Here is a 20,632-nt window from a genome sequence, read left to right on the forward strand (position 1 = left end):
CCTGACTGAGGCAGGGGTCCTGCAGAAAAAATAAAAGCTGAGTATACAACTGAAGATCACATCATCACACACACATGCAAAAGCAGAGTTAAAAGCTTCAGAGACAACCTTAATCCTGGTATTTTCTGCTTTTGGGGCATTTTATCTCTCAGAAGTCAAAGGTTTTGTATGTAACATACATATATGGATGTAGAACACCACTACTGTACGCAACTGCTTCAGAAGTGAACCCTCCAGGCAGGTCTCCAGCCTTCCAAAAACCAACATTGCTGTGCATCCAGGCATTATCTTATTAAAGTCAATAAGATAAAAGAGGGAAGAGAGGTCTAGGGGTCTATCCTATAATTAAATATTATTTATAACAGAAATACACTAATATGAACAAAGTTACACATAGAACTTAATCTTCCTCATAGAAATCAATGACAAAGCTCCCTCACAGAAAGCAAAACCAGATTTTTACTGGATATCATACAACACAACTTTTGGATAGTAAGGAAAGAGATATACCTTCAGAGTTACATTAGAATACGGGCAATCACTAGAGAGCTAGGGAATTATTTCCTTGAGCCCAGTAAAAGTGTTTTTAAGAATGTGACTGAAAAACGGAAAATCAAGACTTTTCACTGAAAATCTATATGACTTCTTTTAAAAAAAATTTAGATTTCAAAAAGGCACATGCAAAAATATGAACGATTGGGCTGTTCACATTAGTAAATCTCAAATTTGAGTGGAAAAAGCTGTATCCTGGTGTTCTGAGAGCAACATCATAGCCCCACTCATTGTAGGTGACACCAGAACCGCAGCAGAGTCCTGTGCTTCTATGGCCTCTTTGGGAAACATAAGTCTCCAAAACAGCAGTGCCACTCGGGTAACCCCTTCAATCTAACCCAGGTCAGCCACTTAGGAGTTCATGGAGTCCCACATGCTGGCTTTCAGGCAAGTTTAGCTGCATGACTCCCACCCACCAGACAGCTGCCTGTCACAGAAGCAGAAGTGAAGATGCAGACTGTGACTGTTTGCTAGTCGGTTGTTGACTTTTTGGTGACTTCTGCTGTGTACAGTAAGTGCCAAATACTACTGGAAGCAATAAATACACTACCTATATATTTACATGTGCCTTTTCCTTCCACCTCACTTTGAATCTGATGACTAACCTGGCTTTGTAAAATGGTCTCACAAGCCCCTCAAAGTGAAAGGGAGGGAGAAAAATAGTTGAAAAAGACAGAATTTTTATCTCAAAACAGCTTAATAATTTTGGTGGAGATAAGCCTGACACACATCAGAGTTAGGGTTCAGATATTCACTCAGCGCTTTTCAGCAGTGTACTCAAAAGTGAGCTGTGCCACCCCAGGAAGGGCCAGCTAAGGTATGAGCCATGTTGCTGCTGAGACAGAAAGGATGGGGGGGCTGCAAGCCAGACTCACTTTGTTGATGTCTCTAGAGCACGGGAAGATGGAAACTAATTTTTCTGGGGGGTGGGATGCAGAGGTTTCCTCTACCTCCTCTTGCTACCAGCTTTCAAGGGTTGCACCATAGGTAGAGTGAGTGGTGGGGCTCTCACCTTGCAGGGCAGAGGTAGCTGTGCATCCCCATCAAAACCAGATCAATCAACACTCTCACACATGTAGACAAGTCACGGGTCACTTTGTTTTCTTACCTGTAGAGTAGAGATCACTTCATCTCCAACTTCCTTGGTGGAAACAAGGTAACGGGACATTTCAGGGTTAATGATTCGGTCTTCTTTTTCCCAGCGGACTATGATGGGTTTCTCTCCATGCGCTGTGCAACTCATCTCCTTCTTTTGACCTTGCGTTGCCAAGGTGGTATTTGGGTAGGAAGTTATCATAGCTGGAACTAAAAACAGACAAAACAAAACAAAAAAATTGCTTTTCAGCAAACTGACTACTCTGATGACACAGGGTTGGCCCTTCAATCTGGGTCTCATTCAGCTTGTCCATATTCGACCAGATGGCCAAAAATGTGAGAAATTATTTTACTTTAATTCCTGTGTAAGATAATTTTCTTAAGATTGAAGATACGCCTTAGAGGGAACTTAGCAGAAAGGAGCTGGGACTGGACAGTGGGGCTGCAGAGAAGATGCAAATCCAGAGGAAGTCTGGCTCCATTTGTTTTGCTTCTCATAGGACAACTTGTAACATAATTAAAATATTCACAGTACATACAGGTACTGTAAGTAGTAAGCATTCAGGTACAGGGCCAATAAAGAACTGATAAAGATTTCTTATTCCTTTTAAGCTACTATTTTATTTGCTGACAGATATGCTCTACCATTTTGTATGACAGTAATGACCTATCAAAATGAGGGCTCAATTAAACCAGGAGCTGTACAAAATTAAAATAAAAGCTCTGCACCAAAAAGCTTACCGTCCATGTATGTGCCGAGTGCATAGTTAAACTGTACTGAACTGAAAGTATAATTAAACTGACAATAAACCTAGCTAGATTTGAGCTTTTATTGTATTCAGAAGGTATTTGCAGAACAGTTTAGACATAATTGTCAACTTCTTTAATCATTCAGGACTTTAAAAAATATTAATATTGAAAAACGTACTCTCCTACTAGCAAGAAAAGGCTTAAATCTCAAGTATTTTCACATTTTGGAATAAAAATTTTCTAGAAAAAGGAAGAAAAATCCTCAGAGTTTTTTTCCTGCAAACCTCTAAAAACATGACGATTTTGAAACTAGATGATCTCTTTGAAGTCCTTAGTAGCCTGTTCTTTCCTTCCCATATGATTTGTCAACCAATGAATAGCATCTGGGCATTTGTGAGTAGGAAGAATTAAAGCTCATGAATCTGTCTTTCAGTTCTGGCCCTTTTCCTGCCTGGCAGAAGCTGGAAAGCCCTGGACAGCACACAGAACTGCTCTCTTCTGAATGAATCTGTCCCACTCCTTTCAAAGCATATGAGATGGCAGCAAGTCCCTTCTCTACACTCTTGAACTCCAGGGCTGACTCCTGCAATAGCCCCCCTCTCCTTGTTTTTATGCATGGACACTTGCCTCTTCTTATCAGAACAACTCACTTTTTCCATCTGAACTTCCCTGGGCCTGTATTTTAACAAGATTACATTGGCACAGGACCTGATTTGAGGCCTTCCTGGTCTAAAAAAAAAATAAATATATCCTTATTTAAATAAATTATTGTAACTGCTATTCTGTAATGTTAATGCTTGGTGGCATGACCTTTTCCCGTGCCAGAGCTGTCGATGCTTGGATATGACAATAAGTCAGATGCAGCTTTCTCTGTTCAAAGGCTTCCTGAACCAAAACACACCAATTTGAAAATTAACAGGGCTGTGGAGCTGTGGGTTAAGGGATCTAATTACAGGAAGAACTCTTAGAAAGGTCTTATGTGAGACATAAGACTCTTCCAAAATGCATTAGTGATGAAGTAAGCCTTGTTTCACTGTTTGGATACTAGGTACCAATTAGTTTTGTCAAAGAGGATCATTCAAAGAGAAGAAATGATGAATAATCAGAAGAGAATACTAGGACAAGTCTGATTCTGTCTTCCAGAGAATGAAAATAGCTTCAGTTTTATGTGGCATCTGTCCAAGTACTAATACCCACAAGGAGGTTGCTTTCAGAAAGTCACTTTTTCTTGTGGCCATGGGCTTGTTGCTTCCAAACACAGAAGCTAGTCTACCAGGTCTAGGCAGCTGCAGGCCTGTGGGTCCTCTATGTGCAGGTATGTGCACTTGAACATATCTGCCCTCACCTGCAACACCTGAAATAGACCAATATATCCTTCTATGCCTTTTGTTCATCAATAATAGACCCAAGTCAAATGAGTGGCAGGCTATTAAGGAGTCCACATTACCATCATTAGCTTGTGCCATCACTTTTCTTCCTTCCATAATCTCCCAAGCCTCCCACATGTCCCTTACTTCTCCATTAAGCATACCTTTCCACATCTCCCTCTTTTCCCTCAATGCAACACTATCCAGTCCCCTTCACCTCTCCCTCTCCTCTTCCTGCTGCAGCCTCCTCCGGTTCTCACATGTTCCCAAACCCCTACAACAAGGTTTTCCTCCTCCAACCTCATTTCCCATCCTTATTTAAACCATGCCAGCCTCCCAAGTTGCCTAAGTGATTTCCTCTACAGCTGCAGTCCTCCTTCCCAGCAGTATCTCCTGCTTTGAGTTTCTCTGGTGATGAAGGGTGCATGCACCTTGACCGCTCAGGAGCTTTCCCATGAGGTACCTGAGCTCCTGGGGTGCCCATGTCCCAGGCAGGAGGGTTCAGCTTCACAGGCAGGAGCACAAAATGTGCTTCACCCACAGAAACCAGGACATTTGCATCTGGATTTAAATCCCATGGACCTTGAGGAGCCTGTATCAGGAACTCCTTCCTCACTTTCAGGTCTCCTAAACAGTTGTCTACAAAGAGTCCCTTTGGCAGTGCAAACCAAACACTGTGACTATCTTGCTTGCTTTTTAAAAAAACAGAGGCTAACTTATGAAGCTCATTTTTTTCCCCCAACAAACTTTCTTAATAAGAGCAGCATAAAAACATGTAAAGAAAGATGACTTTATTCCTCAGATACAGCTTTATCCCTGCTTATCCTTCCCTTCCTCTCACATAATCTTCCACACACATTCCTTATTGCCATAGCAATGCCTCACAGCTAAATATTTCCCCTTCCTCCAAAGCTGATTTTTTACTCTTCACAATTTATCTCCAATGATCCTAAACCATAAGCTCTTCTTTTTATCTTCCTCTATGTCAAAAGATTTCTGGTAACAAAGCCGTGTTCCCAAGGATATTTTAGGCAACATATTTCTTCTTCCTCCAATTATCTTTAATCAAATTACCGATGCAAATAACTAAGATAAATATGCTGGCTTTTTACTGACAAAATAATCCAGAAAACTGTAAATAAGCAAACTAAATCTGTACTACATATGCATGAGATATTCTCTCAGGGTGTCTTAAAAAAAAAAAAGTGAAGGCATTTAGAAATATATCAAGATGATTCAGGTGCCATATTAAGATTGTGTATCACTTGTATCTCTTGAAATATACATTATATACACTCACATATAACGATACGTATTTTTATGAGAGTTTTGGAAGGGATGGGCATGTTGCTGTGCGTGTTCAAGAAATGCATTAAGTCATGTTCTAGGATTTCGGTGTAAGCTTCCCTATGTGACAAATCAATCCAATTCTCTCTCATTTGAGGTTCTCACATCTTCCTCTAAAGCACGCCATGTGGTGCTGGGCATTGTTAAAGGTCTATGGGTCAAAATTGGACAAAACAGAAGCTACACTTTATAGATTATAGCAATTTCCATTTTCAAGGTACGCATATCACTGCCAGCAGCATTAATATAGTAGGTTTCTCTGTTTAAAGTTGGGCTTCCATTTAGAAATCTGATTAGTTTTTTCCTTTTCCCAAGTCAGCCCAGTGTTTTCCCCTTTCTTCATGGCAATCCTAGAAGAAGTAATTCCATTATTAAAAACTGAAGTGCAAAATTCAGTAGCTGAAGTTACTCATAAGAATCATGGAACTGGTTCAGACAAAGCAAGAACCTTTTGTGCCACTCTTCGAGAAAACTGAACCTGGACCTTTCCTGAGAATCAGTAAAAATTATTTGATTTGATTCTCTTTCCTCTGCTACTGCTGAGTGCTTCATCAGGAACTGAATACAAATAAAAATGAAAAGATTTAGTTACCTTGACAAAAACTAGTCTCATTATTTAGAGTAAGGAGGCTATAGTAAGTTAGGTGAAGCTTAAGCAACGTAACAGGAACTTTTGAATCCTTTTAGAACAAACCTTGATGAATTACTAGAAACCTAAAATTCACATTAATTTTAAAAATTATGTAGGGAGCATGTGTGTGTGTGGCAATATCATTTTTTTTCTGTTTTTCAGTTCATAGATGGAAATAGCCATGTGGGAAGAAAGCAAATTAAAAGGCTCCCTATCTTTTAATTTGTGATTATACACTAAATATCCTTGTAGCACCCATAAATGATTCTAAGACTGAGTGAAGTTCTGAGTATGTTTAAGAACTACCACTATCTGTAGTATCCAAACGGTATTTTTCTAGCAACCTGGCTCTGGTGAGAAGAGAGGAATATAACTCAGCCAACACCACAATCAATGGAGCAATGCCCTGTGACACTGTGCAATGTGTTTTGAGATTTATTGAAAGTTAGATTGCTGATCATAGACAAACATTAATGCAGATTCAAATTGTGCTTGAGAAAGAGGATGGAAAAGATGCAGCAGATAAACAGATCCAGTGATCTGGAGATAACTGAACACAGTGAGAATTTGAGAGTGTGCCTGGTAACAGACATGTCCTGGACTCTGTCAGCAATGTGACTCCCAGCACATCAACACGTCTCACTGTGTCTCCACTTTTCTTGGTCTGAAGGTCTCTGCCCTGGCAGAGTACCCACACACACAACTTGGCTCCTTCTCTGCAGTATGCTCGAACTGGCCACTTGGGGAAAATGTCTGTCACCATAGTGAGATTCATCATGCAAGCATCTATGCCAAGCTAGGCATTGTAGGCTTCCTCAACAGAAAGAAATGTACTTAAGAGTGCTATTCATCCAACCTGATGAACTGTGCCCTTATAAGCCTCTTCTTAACACTGATCATTCAGGAACCTGCGATGCCTTGCTCAGCTGCAGAGATATGCACACTAGTGCTGTAACAAGGGAAGATGAATGCCATCTGTTTTTCTTGTACAGCTTCTAGAACAGAGGACTATGGACCTCTGATGCTATTTAAAACAATCTTGGGTAAAAATAACATTGTGAATGAGGATAGAAGTTGTGATAAGAGAAAACGGCATTAAAGTTGAAATGAATATATATTGAAAAATGAATTAAAATTCCAGTTTAACATTTAAGCCAAATTCAACATGTTCTCTCACACTGGTCAGCCACAGTGAGAATACTCCTCTGTCCATGACAAATGAGATTTTTCTACCTCAAAAACAAATTCCCTCTTTCTCAATCAACTTCTGCTCAGGCAAAAAAAGCCCATGCAAATACATTACTTACATTTAATGGAGACTAGCTCTCACACTATAATTAGTTGATCACCATTTGTTAACCGAAGTTCAAATCTAGTACACTTCCAGGAGTCGGTGAGTGTGTTGCTAAAATTCCTCTTTTAACTTTGGTTTTCCCTTTCTGATAAGTGACATTTTTGCTTGCATAAGTAGCATCTCTCCAGAATTCAAATGGTGTCCTGAATCTAGCAGAGAATTTTAAATCAACAGGACTGCTGAAATACTTCAACTTAAACACACAGTTCCTTGGTAAAATTGTGATCTCGCCAGCAGATGAAACTAATGCTCTTAGTCCTCATCCTCAAGAGATGTCCAAGATTAGAAAACAAACTGAATGTCTCAAAGGTTGAAAAAAATGTGTAAACAGAAAAATAAGCATTCAGTTTTTATGAATACAAGTTATTTTGCAAAAATTATGGATATATAATTAATGACAAGTATTTTCTAACAATATTCACTGATTTTGAAAATTAACTCCATGTTTGTGACGTACTCACATTCATCTGTTGTGAAATTTCTCAAAGACATGTTATTTTACAATAAATATTTTTAAAATTCAATATAAAATGGTTAAATATTTCAGTAAATAAATTTTGAATGCAATATTTTACTATATTGCTTGGAATTAATAAATCATTTGTTCTGTAAGCAATGTAACTCTCAAATAAAAACAATACTGAGTGAATTACATAACTAAACACATTGGCATGAAATTCAAATTCAAAAAGGAAATATTTTGAAATGACCACAGACGTTCCAGACTAGGAAAAACAATTTCAAACATGTCAACCTGAGAAATTTGAGGAGAGAAGTAAAATTTGATGAATTAATATGACAGACTGAATTACTTACCCAGCTTTAGTTTCAGGAGCCTACAGTATACAAAATAAATTCAGAAAATCTGTTGATAAAAATATTCCTGAAAATATTTTTAAAACAAATTAAATTAACTTCTACCCCCAACCTGACCTAAAAGAAGGCTAGTAGCATTTTGTACACTTCCATTCATAATTTTTAGATGAATGGATTTCTGGTTGATAGGCAAGAGCTTCATTAGCTGTTCTATTAACAAAATAATGTTATGATAGAACAGTACAAAAAATGGTACTGCCATGGAAAAAGAGACCATGCCCAGCAGAAACTGCATCTTTATGTTTCTATTTAGAGAAGAATGATGTCCATGGGAATTATAATATAAAGATAATAGAGAGAAATTAAACACAGACATGACCAGTCCACATCCCAGCTAAGTCTGCATTATAAATCCCATATCAAAACAAGAGACTCAGTAGTATGTAAAAACTGCATTATTAGAATATTAGGACATCTATACAAGGTAATCTTTGAAAAAAATTCTAAAAAGAAAATCACTGAGTGGGAATGAATAAGGATTCTGTACACCCTAAAGTACCACTTCAGCTAGCTATTCCACTGATATAAATGAAGTTACTTGGATTGTAAGTATTATTCAAACATGTGTTTCCAAGCTAGAATAGGCCTTGTTTGATGCTAAGCTTTAATAAGAATGACAATGATGTCTTGAGTACTTGGCAGCTTCACCAGCGCCTCATGATCTGATTGAATATGTCAGGGCAAAGGCTGTGAACATTTAGGGCTCATATCTTATTCACTCAGAAGTGGTTTCAGGTCACATTATAGGAAAAGAAGTTGATTTATTTTGCATGACAACTATGAATTTTAACCAAAAGACACATTAACGAAATAAAAAAGGTCTTTCCTCTCAAATCACAAAGGCAATTCTTTCCTCTTCCTGAGGTCTTCACTTGCATTAGTTTTATGTTTGTACAGTGCGAACTGCTGTCTTCAAATGATACACATGAGACCAGCAGCTGCTTATATTTCTCTGTCTTTCCTTTGACTTTGACATGGTTCTGAAATGAATGTGGCTTTCTTTTGCTTTGCCACGCAGCTTCAATTCCCATTTTGTCTAACTGCAATTCCTAATAACCAACAGAAAGAAAATGGGAAATGATAAGCTGACAGCTTTGTTCCCTGCAGTCAGTTATAGTAAAAGCCTGTGGAAATTTTCGAAAAACCACGGTAGCCCACATGAGGCACTGAAAAATCAGTTTCATCAGAGCTTGGCTAATTGTCAAAATAAGTGATCAAAGATCTATTAAAAAAAAAATAAGCAATTATATAATTGTGATTTAGACACAGACCATCTTCCTACACAATAAATTAATGGACAATGTTAGTGTTACCATCATTGCCATTGTTGAAAAGTATGGATGCCTAAAAATTAGTATGAGAACTATGTCTCCATTAAGTATAAATTTCTTGGGCCACCTTCTGTTCCAAGTCAGTTATGTTCTTTTCATCACCCTGTATAAAAGGCTGGAAAGAGCAGGAATATTAAATAGTTAAAACTAGCAATATATAATTTTAGATAACTTCTCCATTGCTTTGATCTTAAATTGAATTTCGTCTGCCATCAAGATGGCATCAAGTTTTAATGTTAAATGAGAGGGTTACTGCTATCATAATTGTCAAGTACAGTGCTCTAATTCTTTGTGACTTACTGAATGCAAATCAGTAAAATGCAGACTGTAGAATCCCATGGGAGAGTGCTCATTTTCTTACAAGTTGTTATGCTTTAAACTTTTAATTTATGCCCTTTCATTAAAAATACCCAAACAGTTTTCAAGTTTAAAAGAAAAAAAAAAAAAAAAAGGCAGAAAGTCACTGGAAACGCAAGCTTTAATCAGGATATATTTTATGACCCAGCAGTTCCCATGAGTCTTTTAGATTTTGGAAGCTATGAAGTGACATGTGTAAATGTTCCTCCCAGGGGAAGAGAAGTAAGCACTAATTGAGGTATTGACAGGTTTAAATGAAGCAGAAACACACTAAGAAATTCTGGCTACAACAAAAATGAGTATTGGTGAGCAGTGCATGCTGGGACATTAATGGTTTTCATTCACTGCTCATTCATGCAAGTAAGTATACTTTTAAGCACGGTGACTTGGGTCCATAACAGCTCAGTTCTGAGCTAAAAAGCCATGAAATACTATCTGATGATGTATAAGAAAGAGAGTTCTGGTAGAACTACTTGCATCTAGATTTTCAGAGCGAGTTATATTTTTATTGTCTAGATAGATGCGGATAGACCAATAGCATCTGATACTCTGGTGATAGGAACAGAGCTCAAATATATTAAAATCAGCAAGGTACAAGTGTCTACATTTATATAAGCATTCTGTATGTACCTACATTAACAGAATTACTAAATAGTTAAAACTAGCAATATATAATTTTAGATAACTTCCCCATTGCTTTGATCTTAAATTGAATTTCGTCTGCCATCAAGATGGCATCAAGTTTTAATGTTAAATGGGAGGGTTACTGCTATCATAATTGTCAAGTACAGTGCTCTAATTCTTTGTGACTTACTGAATGCAAATCAGTAAAATACAGACTATATTATTAATAATTCTGCATATTAATATTATCAGAAGGGTGTTGTTTCATTGTACGTACACACAAAAGCATTCACCTGACATGGAGGTAGAGTGCATTCATAGAACCAAGCAGGGACATTCATGTTAACCTAACTTTAGATGGCTTAAAACTAGTCATCCAAGCCTTTGGCTAGTCAGATGAGGACTTCTGTAACAGTCCTTGGAGGGAATGAAGACCTTCCAGAGGGCCATTCATCTTGCCTTAAAGATGATGAATGGCTTCTTATGGATGATAAAAGGACCTCAGGGTGAGCTGCTTAGGCTTTTGCAACCAGCCTGTAGAAGTCCAGCTTAAAGTCGGGGAAATCCAGTGCTAAAGGTCTAATCTTAAAGTCTACATTCTTTTAACTGAGGAGATTTAGGATGTCAATAAATGTTACTGTCTCAGGAAAGACAGGAAAGGAGATTCAACTGGGGAGAATAAGATCCTAATAAAAGGCTCTAAAGATATTTATTTTAATGGACATCTGTCTGTTTCTCCAATTGAAATTCTAATTGTGCCCCTTGTCACAGGGACCATCTGGGGATGGTTTTGGAATGGCCTGACCATCTATGGAGTATCAACTCTTCTTGTTGCTAAAAAAACAAGACTTGATTCCTAATCTATTATATAATTTATTTTACACTATGAGGTCTATTTTCTACTGCTGTTGCTCAGCATACCAGCAGCTTCTAGAGGGAAGACAGATCTCTTGGTCAGTAAAAGGAGAAAATTTCCAGAGTGTGGAACCATCTTAAAGGCTGCGCAGTCTAAGAAAAGCTGATAGGTAACAATTTTTTTAATATATGTCTTATGGAAAGAGGGAAATACTAGTGAAGAAAAACAAATAAGGCTTAGACTAACACAATATTTCTAAAGAAAATATATTCAGTAAAATATTTTTGTAAGTTACATTTAGTCATAAATAAGCAGCAGTTCTTACAGCAGAAAATCAGAAAGGAAAATTCTCACTTTGACTAAATCCAAAATTAGGACCTTCCTTGGGGATTTTTTTGTGCCTTTTACATTGATTGCCATCATGCCTTTGGCATGTTTTATCAAATCTAAACCTAGGCCTTTCTACTGAGTATTCTGAGACTATTACACTTGAACAATTGACAAAGCTTCCAGACGAAAGCAATGGCTGACAATACAGCTCCAGTACCCAAATGCCTAAGGCCAGAGGAAGTGGGCTCTAATTTACACTAGGGTTATATTTGTTTTGGCTTATTCAAAGCAGCCAATATACTCATCCAGCTGTGAGCCAGAGAACAGCCGAAAAGGAATTCTGAAGTCAAATTCTACACTGCTGTTCCAGATGTTGGCAGTATCCTGCTATATAACTGGGGTCCTCCTGTATAACTGAGGTCAAGGGGTGTACATCTGTGAGCTTGCATGAATGCATATGCACAAGTGTGTGAGTGAGTGAGAGGGGGAAAAATAGTAAATGTTTTCCATGGAGTCAAATAAGGAGAACAGAAAATAAGACAAAGCAACCTTCATTGCCTTCCTCCCTTGACCTTAATTTGTCCTGTGTATTTCTGTTTTCAATATGCTTTAAAAAAAAAAAATGTTTCTATTTCTCTGGAGACCATTTTTACCCCTTAGCCAAGGAAAGGCATCATAAATACTAGTGTTTCAGGCAGGAGTAAATTATAGCCATCCATCTCATGAACAAAGCGCATGGTACAGGGCTGCAGGTCATTTTCCTCCACGGTACCTTCCCACAGCATGAATGTTATAAGGGGTTCAAAGGACTTTCTTTGCTTTTTTCCTTTAAATTGTGTTTCAAAGGAATAGGAACTCCCATTCCCTCTTCCACATACAGAAAGAACACACAAATGCAGACGCCAAAATCGCAGTGGTGATAATGTAACCACCAGCAAATAAGAGGAAAGTCATGCTTCTAAGCATGGTTTGACATACTATATATGATGGATGTTGAATACGATAAATGAAGCAGCTAGTTACAGGGGCAATATGAAAATAATCCTTTGATTTTTGTAACCAGATTGTCAAATGTTTTATTTTTAATTGCATCCTTGAAACACACACACACAGAGTCTGAACTTAGATCTAAACTTGCTACCTAATATATTAAATTGTCTTCATACAAAGAATTTGTCCTTAGGAAATCCAGGAGGTTTAAGTATTGATTTGGTGATTCCAGGTTTTGTTTTTATTTTTTAAAATTATATTCCATTATAAAAGGAAAATCATCCCCAACGGAATAGTGTGGATTTATGCACTACATAACTAGCTTATTAGTCACATACACAGGGAGGTCTTATGTTCAGGTTTTATTGGCGTAGTCTTGCCCTTTCTATGATGCATTTGAGAGTTTCTTGTTAGTTGGTAAGAAGCTTTTCAGAACCATTCCTGTTGGGACTTTGGACTGTCATCTTTTTGTCAGAGAACAAAAATTGATTTCTTCAACCCAAAACTTTTTATGAGAATGTAGTTTCTGACAAAAAGAATTGTTGAAAAGGGTTATCAGCTCAACATTCAATTACTCATCAAAAGATGGGAAAAAGAGACTATAAACACTCAAGAGTAAGTGATATAATCAATGATCACAGCCGATGTGAGGACACGACCTTGAACTTAAATGCCTCAGCCTCTCCTTCCCCATTTTCTGTTTTTCTATCATGACAGACATTTCACTGTATATACAGGCTTGGGTAAGGTCAACAACACAAAGCAAAATATGACAGACTAGAAGTATTAGTTCATTATCTTCCATTATTTCAATAAATATTTGATTTTATTTGCAAAGAGACTGAGAACTTACCCACTATAGCCTATAATTTGACTGCAAGGACATCAAGATATAAGAATGGCCAAGCAAGGCTTTGAAATTAATTTCTCTGCATCACATCTAACCACTATTTCTTGAGATACCCTCTTGCTTTTTATGACTACACAGAAATAAAGGGTTTGTTGGACCCTGGTTATAGCACAGTGCTGCCCAGTAGACAGGGTGGGTGGCTCAGGCTTGGAGAGGAGGGATCAGGGCTTTCATTTCCCAGCTGTGAAAGTAGGATGCCCTACATTCCTTCGGCTCCAAAACAGGTAATCTGAAAATGGTGAAAACTCTGACTGAAATGAGGGTCTCTGGGTTTCCCAGCCCTCTGTGATGAAGCTGAGGACCCTGAGTGTGCCTGTGGTTTGACACCATGGGCAGGATCAAGCTCTGAGCGCCACGGCTCCTGGTTCAGCTTTTACTACCATCTTCCTGAAATGTCTGGGAGCATTTGTGGTCAGTTATGGCTGGTCTGGTCCCTCAGAGCTTGGTTCCTGGGCAATAATTTATGTGTGAAATGTACTGGTGGGGAGCTGATGGATGGAACTTTCAGAATATTTCTAAGCATTTCTTTTCAACTCTTGTCTGTGCAAATACCTAACATTTTATTTTTCTGTCCACAAAAAGCATTGGAAATTATACAGGGAAATGAAATCATAATTTTCAGCAAGCCATCATTCATAATTACCATTTCCCTTTAACATGGAACTCTTCTGTTTATTCTATTCATAAACAAATGCAAGAGCCATCAGCTGCTGTGCAAGCTTCTCTTCTTGTTAATCTGTCTCTGTTACGAAACTGGATTCAGAGCACCAAACACTTTTTAGACAGTAATGCTACTTCATTCACCATAAATCCGGGCAGATTTCAAATACTAAGAGGCAAAAGACATTGCTTCCATTATCAGCTTCACAGGCTCTTCAATTCCTTGCGTGACCTGACTAATTAAGACACATGGCCAATGGCTTAACCAATTAGATCTTTTTTTTTAATTGTAGAAACCCTTTATTAAGCAACAGCTAGAGCTACTTATAAAGACTACGACATAAGCACAGAAGTGGTAACAGTTTCTTTTAAAACTTGCTACTGCTGTTTCAACCACTCTAGGAACCTTCATCAAATGAGACATCCTAGCCTGAGGTGATATAAAACACTGAAAGCAGAAGACAAAAAAATGTAGATTATAGTTCCACACTTGTTCAAAAATCAGCCCAACACACTTACCAAAATCTTCAAAATGCAAATTCTGACAGAAAAGGAAACAAAATTACGAAGATTTATGAAAATTCTCAAAACTGAATCTTTTTTTCACCAAACAATACTAGCAAAATTCTTAAATTCATGAAGCTAAAATCATTCTAACGGACATGGATTTCCTGGAGGTCATCTGAGAATACATTCCTGACTTTAAGTCTATGAAGAACTGAAAGAACAGTTTTGCAAAATAAAATACAATGCACAAGTTTATGGTATTATTGAATCAGAGATAAAATATCTCTTATTTACCATGAAGTAAAGTTATCATTAATTTCTAGTCAGCTTCTAGTCAGCTGCTTCTTTAATAAATTTCCCCATGGATGAATGCTTCTAGGTTTCTTGCTAAAAAAAAGGCTGCACGACTGATGCGCAGGACATAATCTAGTGTTGTACACCCATGGTTCTTCTCCTCTGCAAATAACTACTCAAATCCAGCTTTTAGGGTTTTTTTTCTTGGTAGCTGCTTGTAATGAAAGATTTATCATATTATGCAGGATCTGGTAAAAATATTGTGAGATTTTACCTTGAGAAGCTCTTACACTTTTGCTCTCTTTATCTGATGGAAAATCTGACTGTTCTTTCAAATTTGGCATAAAAAATCCCTTGTTAAAGAAGTGCTACACCTTTGTCCCATAGTATTTCACTGAGAATTCACACTTGAACGATTCCAAAAAATGACATGACTTTTTGACTTTCCTTACTAGTAAGATAAATTAAATTAATAACAATATCAGGAGGATGCCAAAGTAATAACTGAATATGAATGCTCTAAAAAGGTAGGTACTGCCACCAGCAAAACAGCTGCAACTGCAACTCTAAACTGGGGAAAAAACCTACCAGATTCCCACATTATCTCAACTACTTATGCAAGGAAGAGGGTAATAAAAGCAGATTGCTTCTCCACCCTGATTTATTTTCTTTTTTTTCCCTCTAGTAAGTGGGTCACTGATCATATTGGACACCTTCAGGATATCCTGTGGACAACAGTTTTTTCCCCTCAATTCCTAGGAAAGAAAACTGTGGACTATTCAACCAGGCTGTTTTTTCCAAGTCTCAATATCTGGCCATTGGCTCAAAGAGTTTGTTTCATCTTCCATTACTACTGAATCCTGCAACTTGAATGACAGATGTCTATTTTGAAGACTAAGCATTCAGACTCTACTGGTGGCAGACTTAAAAAATATGTAAGTAATAAAGGTATATGTAGAACTCTAAGATATCCTTCCTGGATTAATGTTATATGGCTTAAGAAAGAAACATATTTTAAATGGTACATTCAAGCACCCAAAATTTCAATAAACAAGATAACTGCAACTTTCAGATAGTGTCCTATTTTGTTTGATGGTACATTCCTTAATTACACAAACATTGCTTTCCCACATGATAAGGTTCCCTTTAGTACAGGGCGTATACAGTGCTCAGGGTTATGCAGTTAGTGAACGATGCTACTTCTCCTATTTCTGCCTTGGTTTTGATCATGCACTTGGTTAGATAACATAAATGAAACTAAGCAAGGAAGAAGACTGGTCTTTTGGCTAGGCTTGCTGAATGCCACATAGGATACTTTTTTTACTCTATTTTCTGTGGCAAAATTAAGGTTTCCTAGAATGTTACTTCCCGCCTTCTTTGACAGATGTTGTAATGTTCCTTCCTTTATTTCTAGGCATTCAAGTTGCTTTTCAAAATTGCTGAACATCTCTGAATGCAACTGAAGTCCCCCTAAAAATATGCCCTGATTATCTAGACAGTGAATTATTTCTACAGATAATATGTGGCATGTGTTTGCTGTCTTTTGAGGTAGGTACACACCTAGAAAAAAAGATCCAAAGTCATATTTCATAAAGGTTTTCCAAGGATAACTTGGAAACTTCTTAAAGTTGTGTGGTTCCTGAAATGTTCCTGTATTTATGTTGTATACTTGAGTCAGCTGTTCTGTATGAGCTGCATCAACCAATAGACAGAATGCCAAGAACTACTCTTACAAGGAATAGCTCATTAAGAAGCTGAACCTTAGTTAACTGTGAAAGAAAATATAAATGCAATCATATCTGCAGCACCAAAGAAAGGAAAAGCTTTCTCAGCCCTGTGTCAGTTAAATAAATTTTTAACACTGCTTCTAACAAATAATCTTTTGATTTTCTTTCCAAAACTTGCAAAGTTGCTGGCAGCTCCAGTAACTCTTCCAGTTTCCACTGTCAGCTCTGACAGTCTCTCATAAATCCCACTAGTCTCTTGCCCTCTCCAGATCTCATGTTCCTTGCCTCAGATTTTGCCAGAATAAATCCCTGTAATATCACACAGGTTTTTTCCCCACCTAAGTCTATCCTCCTGTCTGAGCAGGCCCCTATTGTGTTTTTTAATTAGACGGTGTCCTTTGCAGAGAATAGGACTTTGAGGCAAAGAGGTGAAAAAAGGGTCGCTGGTAATTTATTGCACATATTGGGGCTGAGCTAGCTGGTAACTGCAAGACTGTAAACCCGAAGAATTTGTTTTGTAGGGAACACTGGAAGATTTGGTAGTTCAGTTTAGGTGAAAATAGGAATCTGAAGCATTATCTTAGTCTTACTGAAACCTCTCAGGAAGTATAAACACAGGTCGTCTGTCAATAATTTCCATGTCATTATTACTGGTAAGGAAAGACAGGATTCAAGAGCAGCCTCTAGGATGGTTTTCCCTTTCTGTTTTGGGATCACCTAGAACCACAAAGTACAAAACCATAAACTAAGATGCTGCTTTAGAGACTAGTCTTTCAACTTTAAATTTTCTAAAATATTGGCATGTTGGCGATCTTGGGCTTGCTTTAGGGAGGCTGGCTGGCTTGTATGTATTTTTCATAGGAAGTAGCATCAGCATCAGGAGCACACACTTTTTGAAATTCAGTGGTTTGGGAAAGACAATGGAGGAACAAAGTCTGGGCAACACCCTTTGTCTGCATTATTACTGATGGTTATTGCATGACAAAAGCAGTATTATTGTTATCATCAGAGCATCTAAAGATACAATCTTGTGGATTAAAAAAAGCACAGGTCTGGAAGTTGATGATATTGGCAGTTTTCTAGGAAGGCATTTGTAAGCAGGTCCCACATAAGCCTACAGCATTAGAAGAGGAAACTTCCTGTAACAAACAGCTTTTGCAGCCCCGGGAAAAACTGTTCAACCTTTCTGTGCCTGGTGAACCCATGGCTCTTGGCAATTCTGCACAGCTTTCTTCCAGAAGGAGAACAATCATGTTTCTCAGTTCAGTTAAAAAACAAAACAAAACAAAACAGGAAAACTAAAAATATATAGCTCAATAAATTGTCACTTTCATAGTTCAGAAAGAAAACTTCAGAATATGGTAACGCTGCCAAAACCCACAGATAACAAGAAGGAATTCAGTCATTCTCATTGAACTGGGCTGTACCGAGACAAAGCCAGGAAGGGTTTAGTGGTGAAGTGCTGTGGGACCCACTGGCCCTGCTGCCTCAGGCCATGGGAGCGGCTCTGTTCCTGTGACTGTCAACAGCAAAACCCATGCACCGATCACGGGCTTAAAATTGTTGCTGTATCATGGCAAGGGTGTGAGATTGCTCACACTTCTAGGGCTCAATAGGCTGTATGGGTGAAATTTTGATCCTGTAGAAGTCCAGAGGACCTCAGACACTGACTTTTGCTTGACCAGGATTTCATTTGCTAAAATAAGAGTTGCACTGACAACTGTCCTACAATCTTACTATCCAGTCTCATACAAGTTGAAAGGAGGTGCTAAAAGAGAACTGTAGTATATTTAAAAAAAAATAAATTACTTCCTGTTTATGTTTAATAAAACCAAGAAAACAATCTCCCAAGGTTCTTAATATTGCCTATTAGTAATCATATCCACAATTCATGACTGATGCATTTGAATTCAGTCACAGAGTATGCTTTAAAAAATTCAGTGCTGCATTATGTGCTGTACTTGAGATATTCAAGATCTTAATTGTTTGTTCTCTTCAGTATCCCTCACCCAAGAAACTAATGAAAAATTCAGTCGTGATGATACTGTTTATGACATACGTAGCTGTGACACATGATAATTTCACAATCATTTTAAGACACCATGTGGTTTCTTTTGACATTTTGTGACAGACTGTGTTATCAAGCACAATTGTTTGCATGGGAAACAACTGTAACACGTGGTCCTTGCAACATTATGTTATCTCCTGATAACGATGTCATTAACATGTGTATACTATAATTAATGACTACAAAAGCAATTCATTTGAGTAAGGCTTATGAATCCATTTCATCTAAAAAGGGAAAGAAAACCTATAATCATTTGGGCTCAGATCCTGAAAGCTACTTACAACCTGCTGCAGCTACACTGGGTGACCCATTAATTGAGGCATATTAACCAAGAAACTTTCCTTTCTCAGTTATATTACAGAAGCTTGGATTAGAATCATTATCATAATGATTGTTCTCATAGAGATCAATGAGAGAAACAGAAACCTAGCAGTGCTCCAAACTCCTTTGTCACCCTCTCCTACCAATGGTAGCCAGGAAACAATTACAGTTCATCAGTCTGCATAGCTAACATAATGAAGCTGAAGACATGCAGACAGCAAATGCACTGCGGTTAATGCCATCCCCTCATTCTCCTGTAAGACAGGAAAACACTTCCTACATCCCTCTGGCATGCCGCTTACAAAGTTAGCTGTCTAAAGGCAGTTTGGTGAAGCTTTCTTATATAAGCTTAAAAGTTTCTATCCCTCGCTATTATAATGAGCATCCTCTTGACCAGGTAAAATATAATCAATTTTTCCCATCACGTTTTTGCCAATATATTTGACAGTTCAATGTCCTGATGTCAGTGTTACCATTGTTTTAGTATAGTCTGTTGTGGGTTCACTAGAAACCCCATTCTGCTTTTCACTGCTTATAGCTTCCTAAAAAAAATGGATATATTTAGACTCCCAGAGTTTTTCAAGCCTGATAATCCACTCTTCTCCCTTAAGGCGAGCAAAATCCCACAAAGACATTTTTTATTTGGATTTTCAGAAGGCTGTGTTTGGGCACACAAAATATTTTCATGGAGATATTTGCATACAGAAACAACCACACAAAAATAGCTGGGAGAGAACAAAAGTTCCAACCTGCCACAGATACAGTCCTCAGGAAAATTGCCTACAATGTGTCTAAAGAGATTAGAATGAGACTGGATCTCTGTGAAGAAGTTTGAAAACAGACTGCTCACAGAAGCTACAACTGATGAAGGCTGGATCATGCTGAATCCTCCAGACAGATTAAAACAGGACAGGAGAGAAACAGAAAACTGTGAGCTGACTTGCTCCTCCTAGCAGCCCCCAAAGCACAAATTTTGAAGGGGGTTCAAAGACACACGAAGCACTTAGCTAGACCTTTCCAAAACATGGGTGGTGGGATATATTCCTGCAAAATAAAATCAACAAATTGTGTTTTTTAGAGATACCACAGCCTCCTGTTGGTTCCTTCTCTCTTCTCATGGCACTGGAGGAGAGCAATTTGGGAGACTCAGGCATGCCTCTCCTGTCTGGCTGCTTCAAAACTATACAAGGTCAATCTCTTTGACATTTCTGTTGCCTCTTTTATATTGTTCCTATAGAGTAAGCATGTGGATTATATGAGTATATTGCATAAGCAACAATTTATATGCATTGTTAACTTTGCTCTGAGGCTTGAAATATTAAATATGTACGTATGTAGTAGCTCTTCTTACTCTGTAACTCTGGAATAATTATCACTGAAATTGAAACAGGGTAGATTTACATTAAGTATTAGGAATAAACTCTTTACTATGAAGGTGATGAGACACTGGAACAGGTTGCCCAGAGCAGCTGTGGGTGCCCCATCCCTGGAAGTGTCAAAGGCCAGGCTGGATGGGGCTTGGAGCAACCTGGTCTGGTGGCAGGTGTCCCTGCCCGTGGCAGGGGGATTGGGACTAGACGATCTTTAAGGTCCCTTCCACAATAATTCTATGACCACTGTATCTACTTCAGTGTGCACTATACTTTTTTAAGTTAGAGTGAATAAAACAACATGTATTTTCATGA

General features: G+C 38.0%; 1 protein-coding gene across 2 annotated transcripts in view; it reads right to left on the reverse strand.

Annotated features, from left to right (window-relative positions):
* DSCAM (DS cell adhesion molecule) overlaps positions 1–20,632 on the reverse strand; it is a 467,719-nt gene that overhangs the window by 111,325 nt on the left and 335,762 nt on the right. For both annotated transcript variants that reach the window (XM_040585109.1, XM_040585110.1), the window contains exon 12: positions 1,661–1,857. In XM_040585109.1, coding sequence (XP_040441043.1) covers positions 1,661–1,857 — 197 coding nt within the window. The remainder of the gene's footprint in view (positions 1–1,660; positions 1,858–20,632) is intronic.

The sequence above is a fragment of the Falco naumanni genome, chromosome 2 (genome assembly GCF_017639655.2).
Source record: "Falco naumanni isolate bFalNau1 chromosome 2, bFalNau1.pat, whole genome shotgun sequence".
NCBI lineage: Eukaryota > Metazoa > Chordata > Aves > Falconiformes > Falconidae > Falco > Falco naumanni.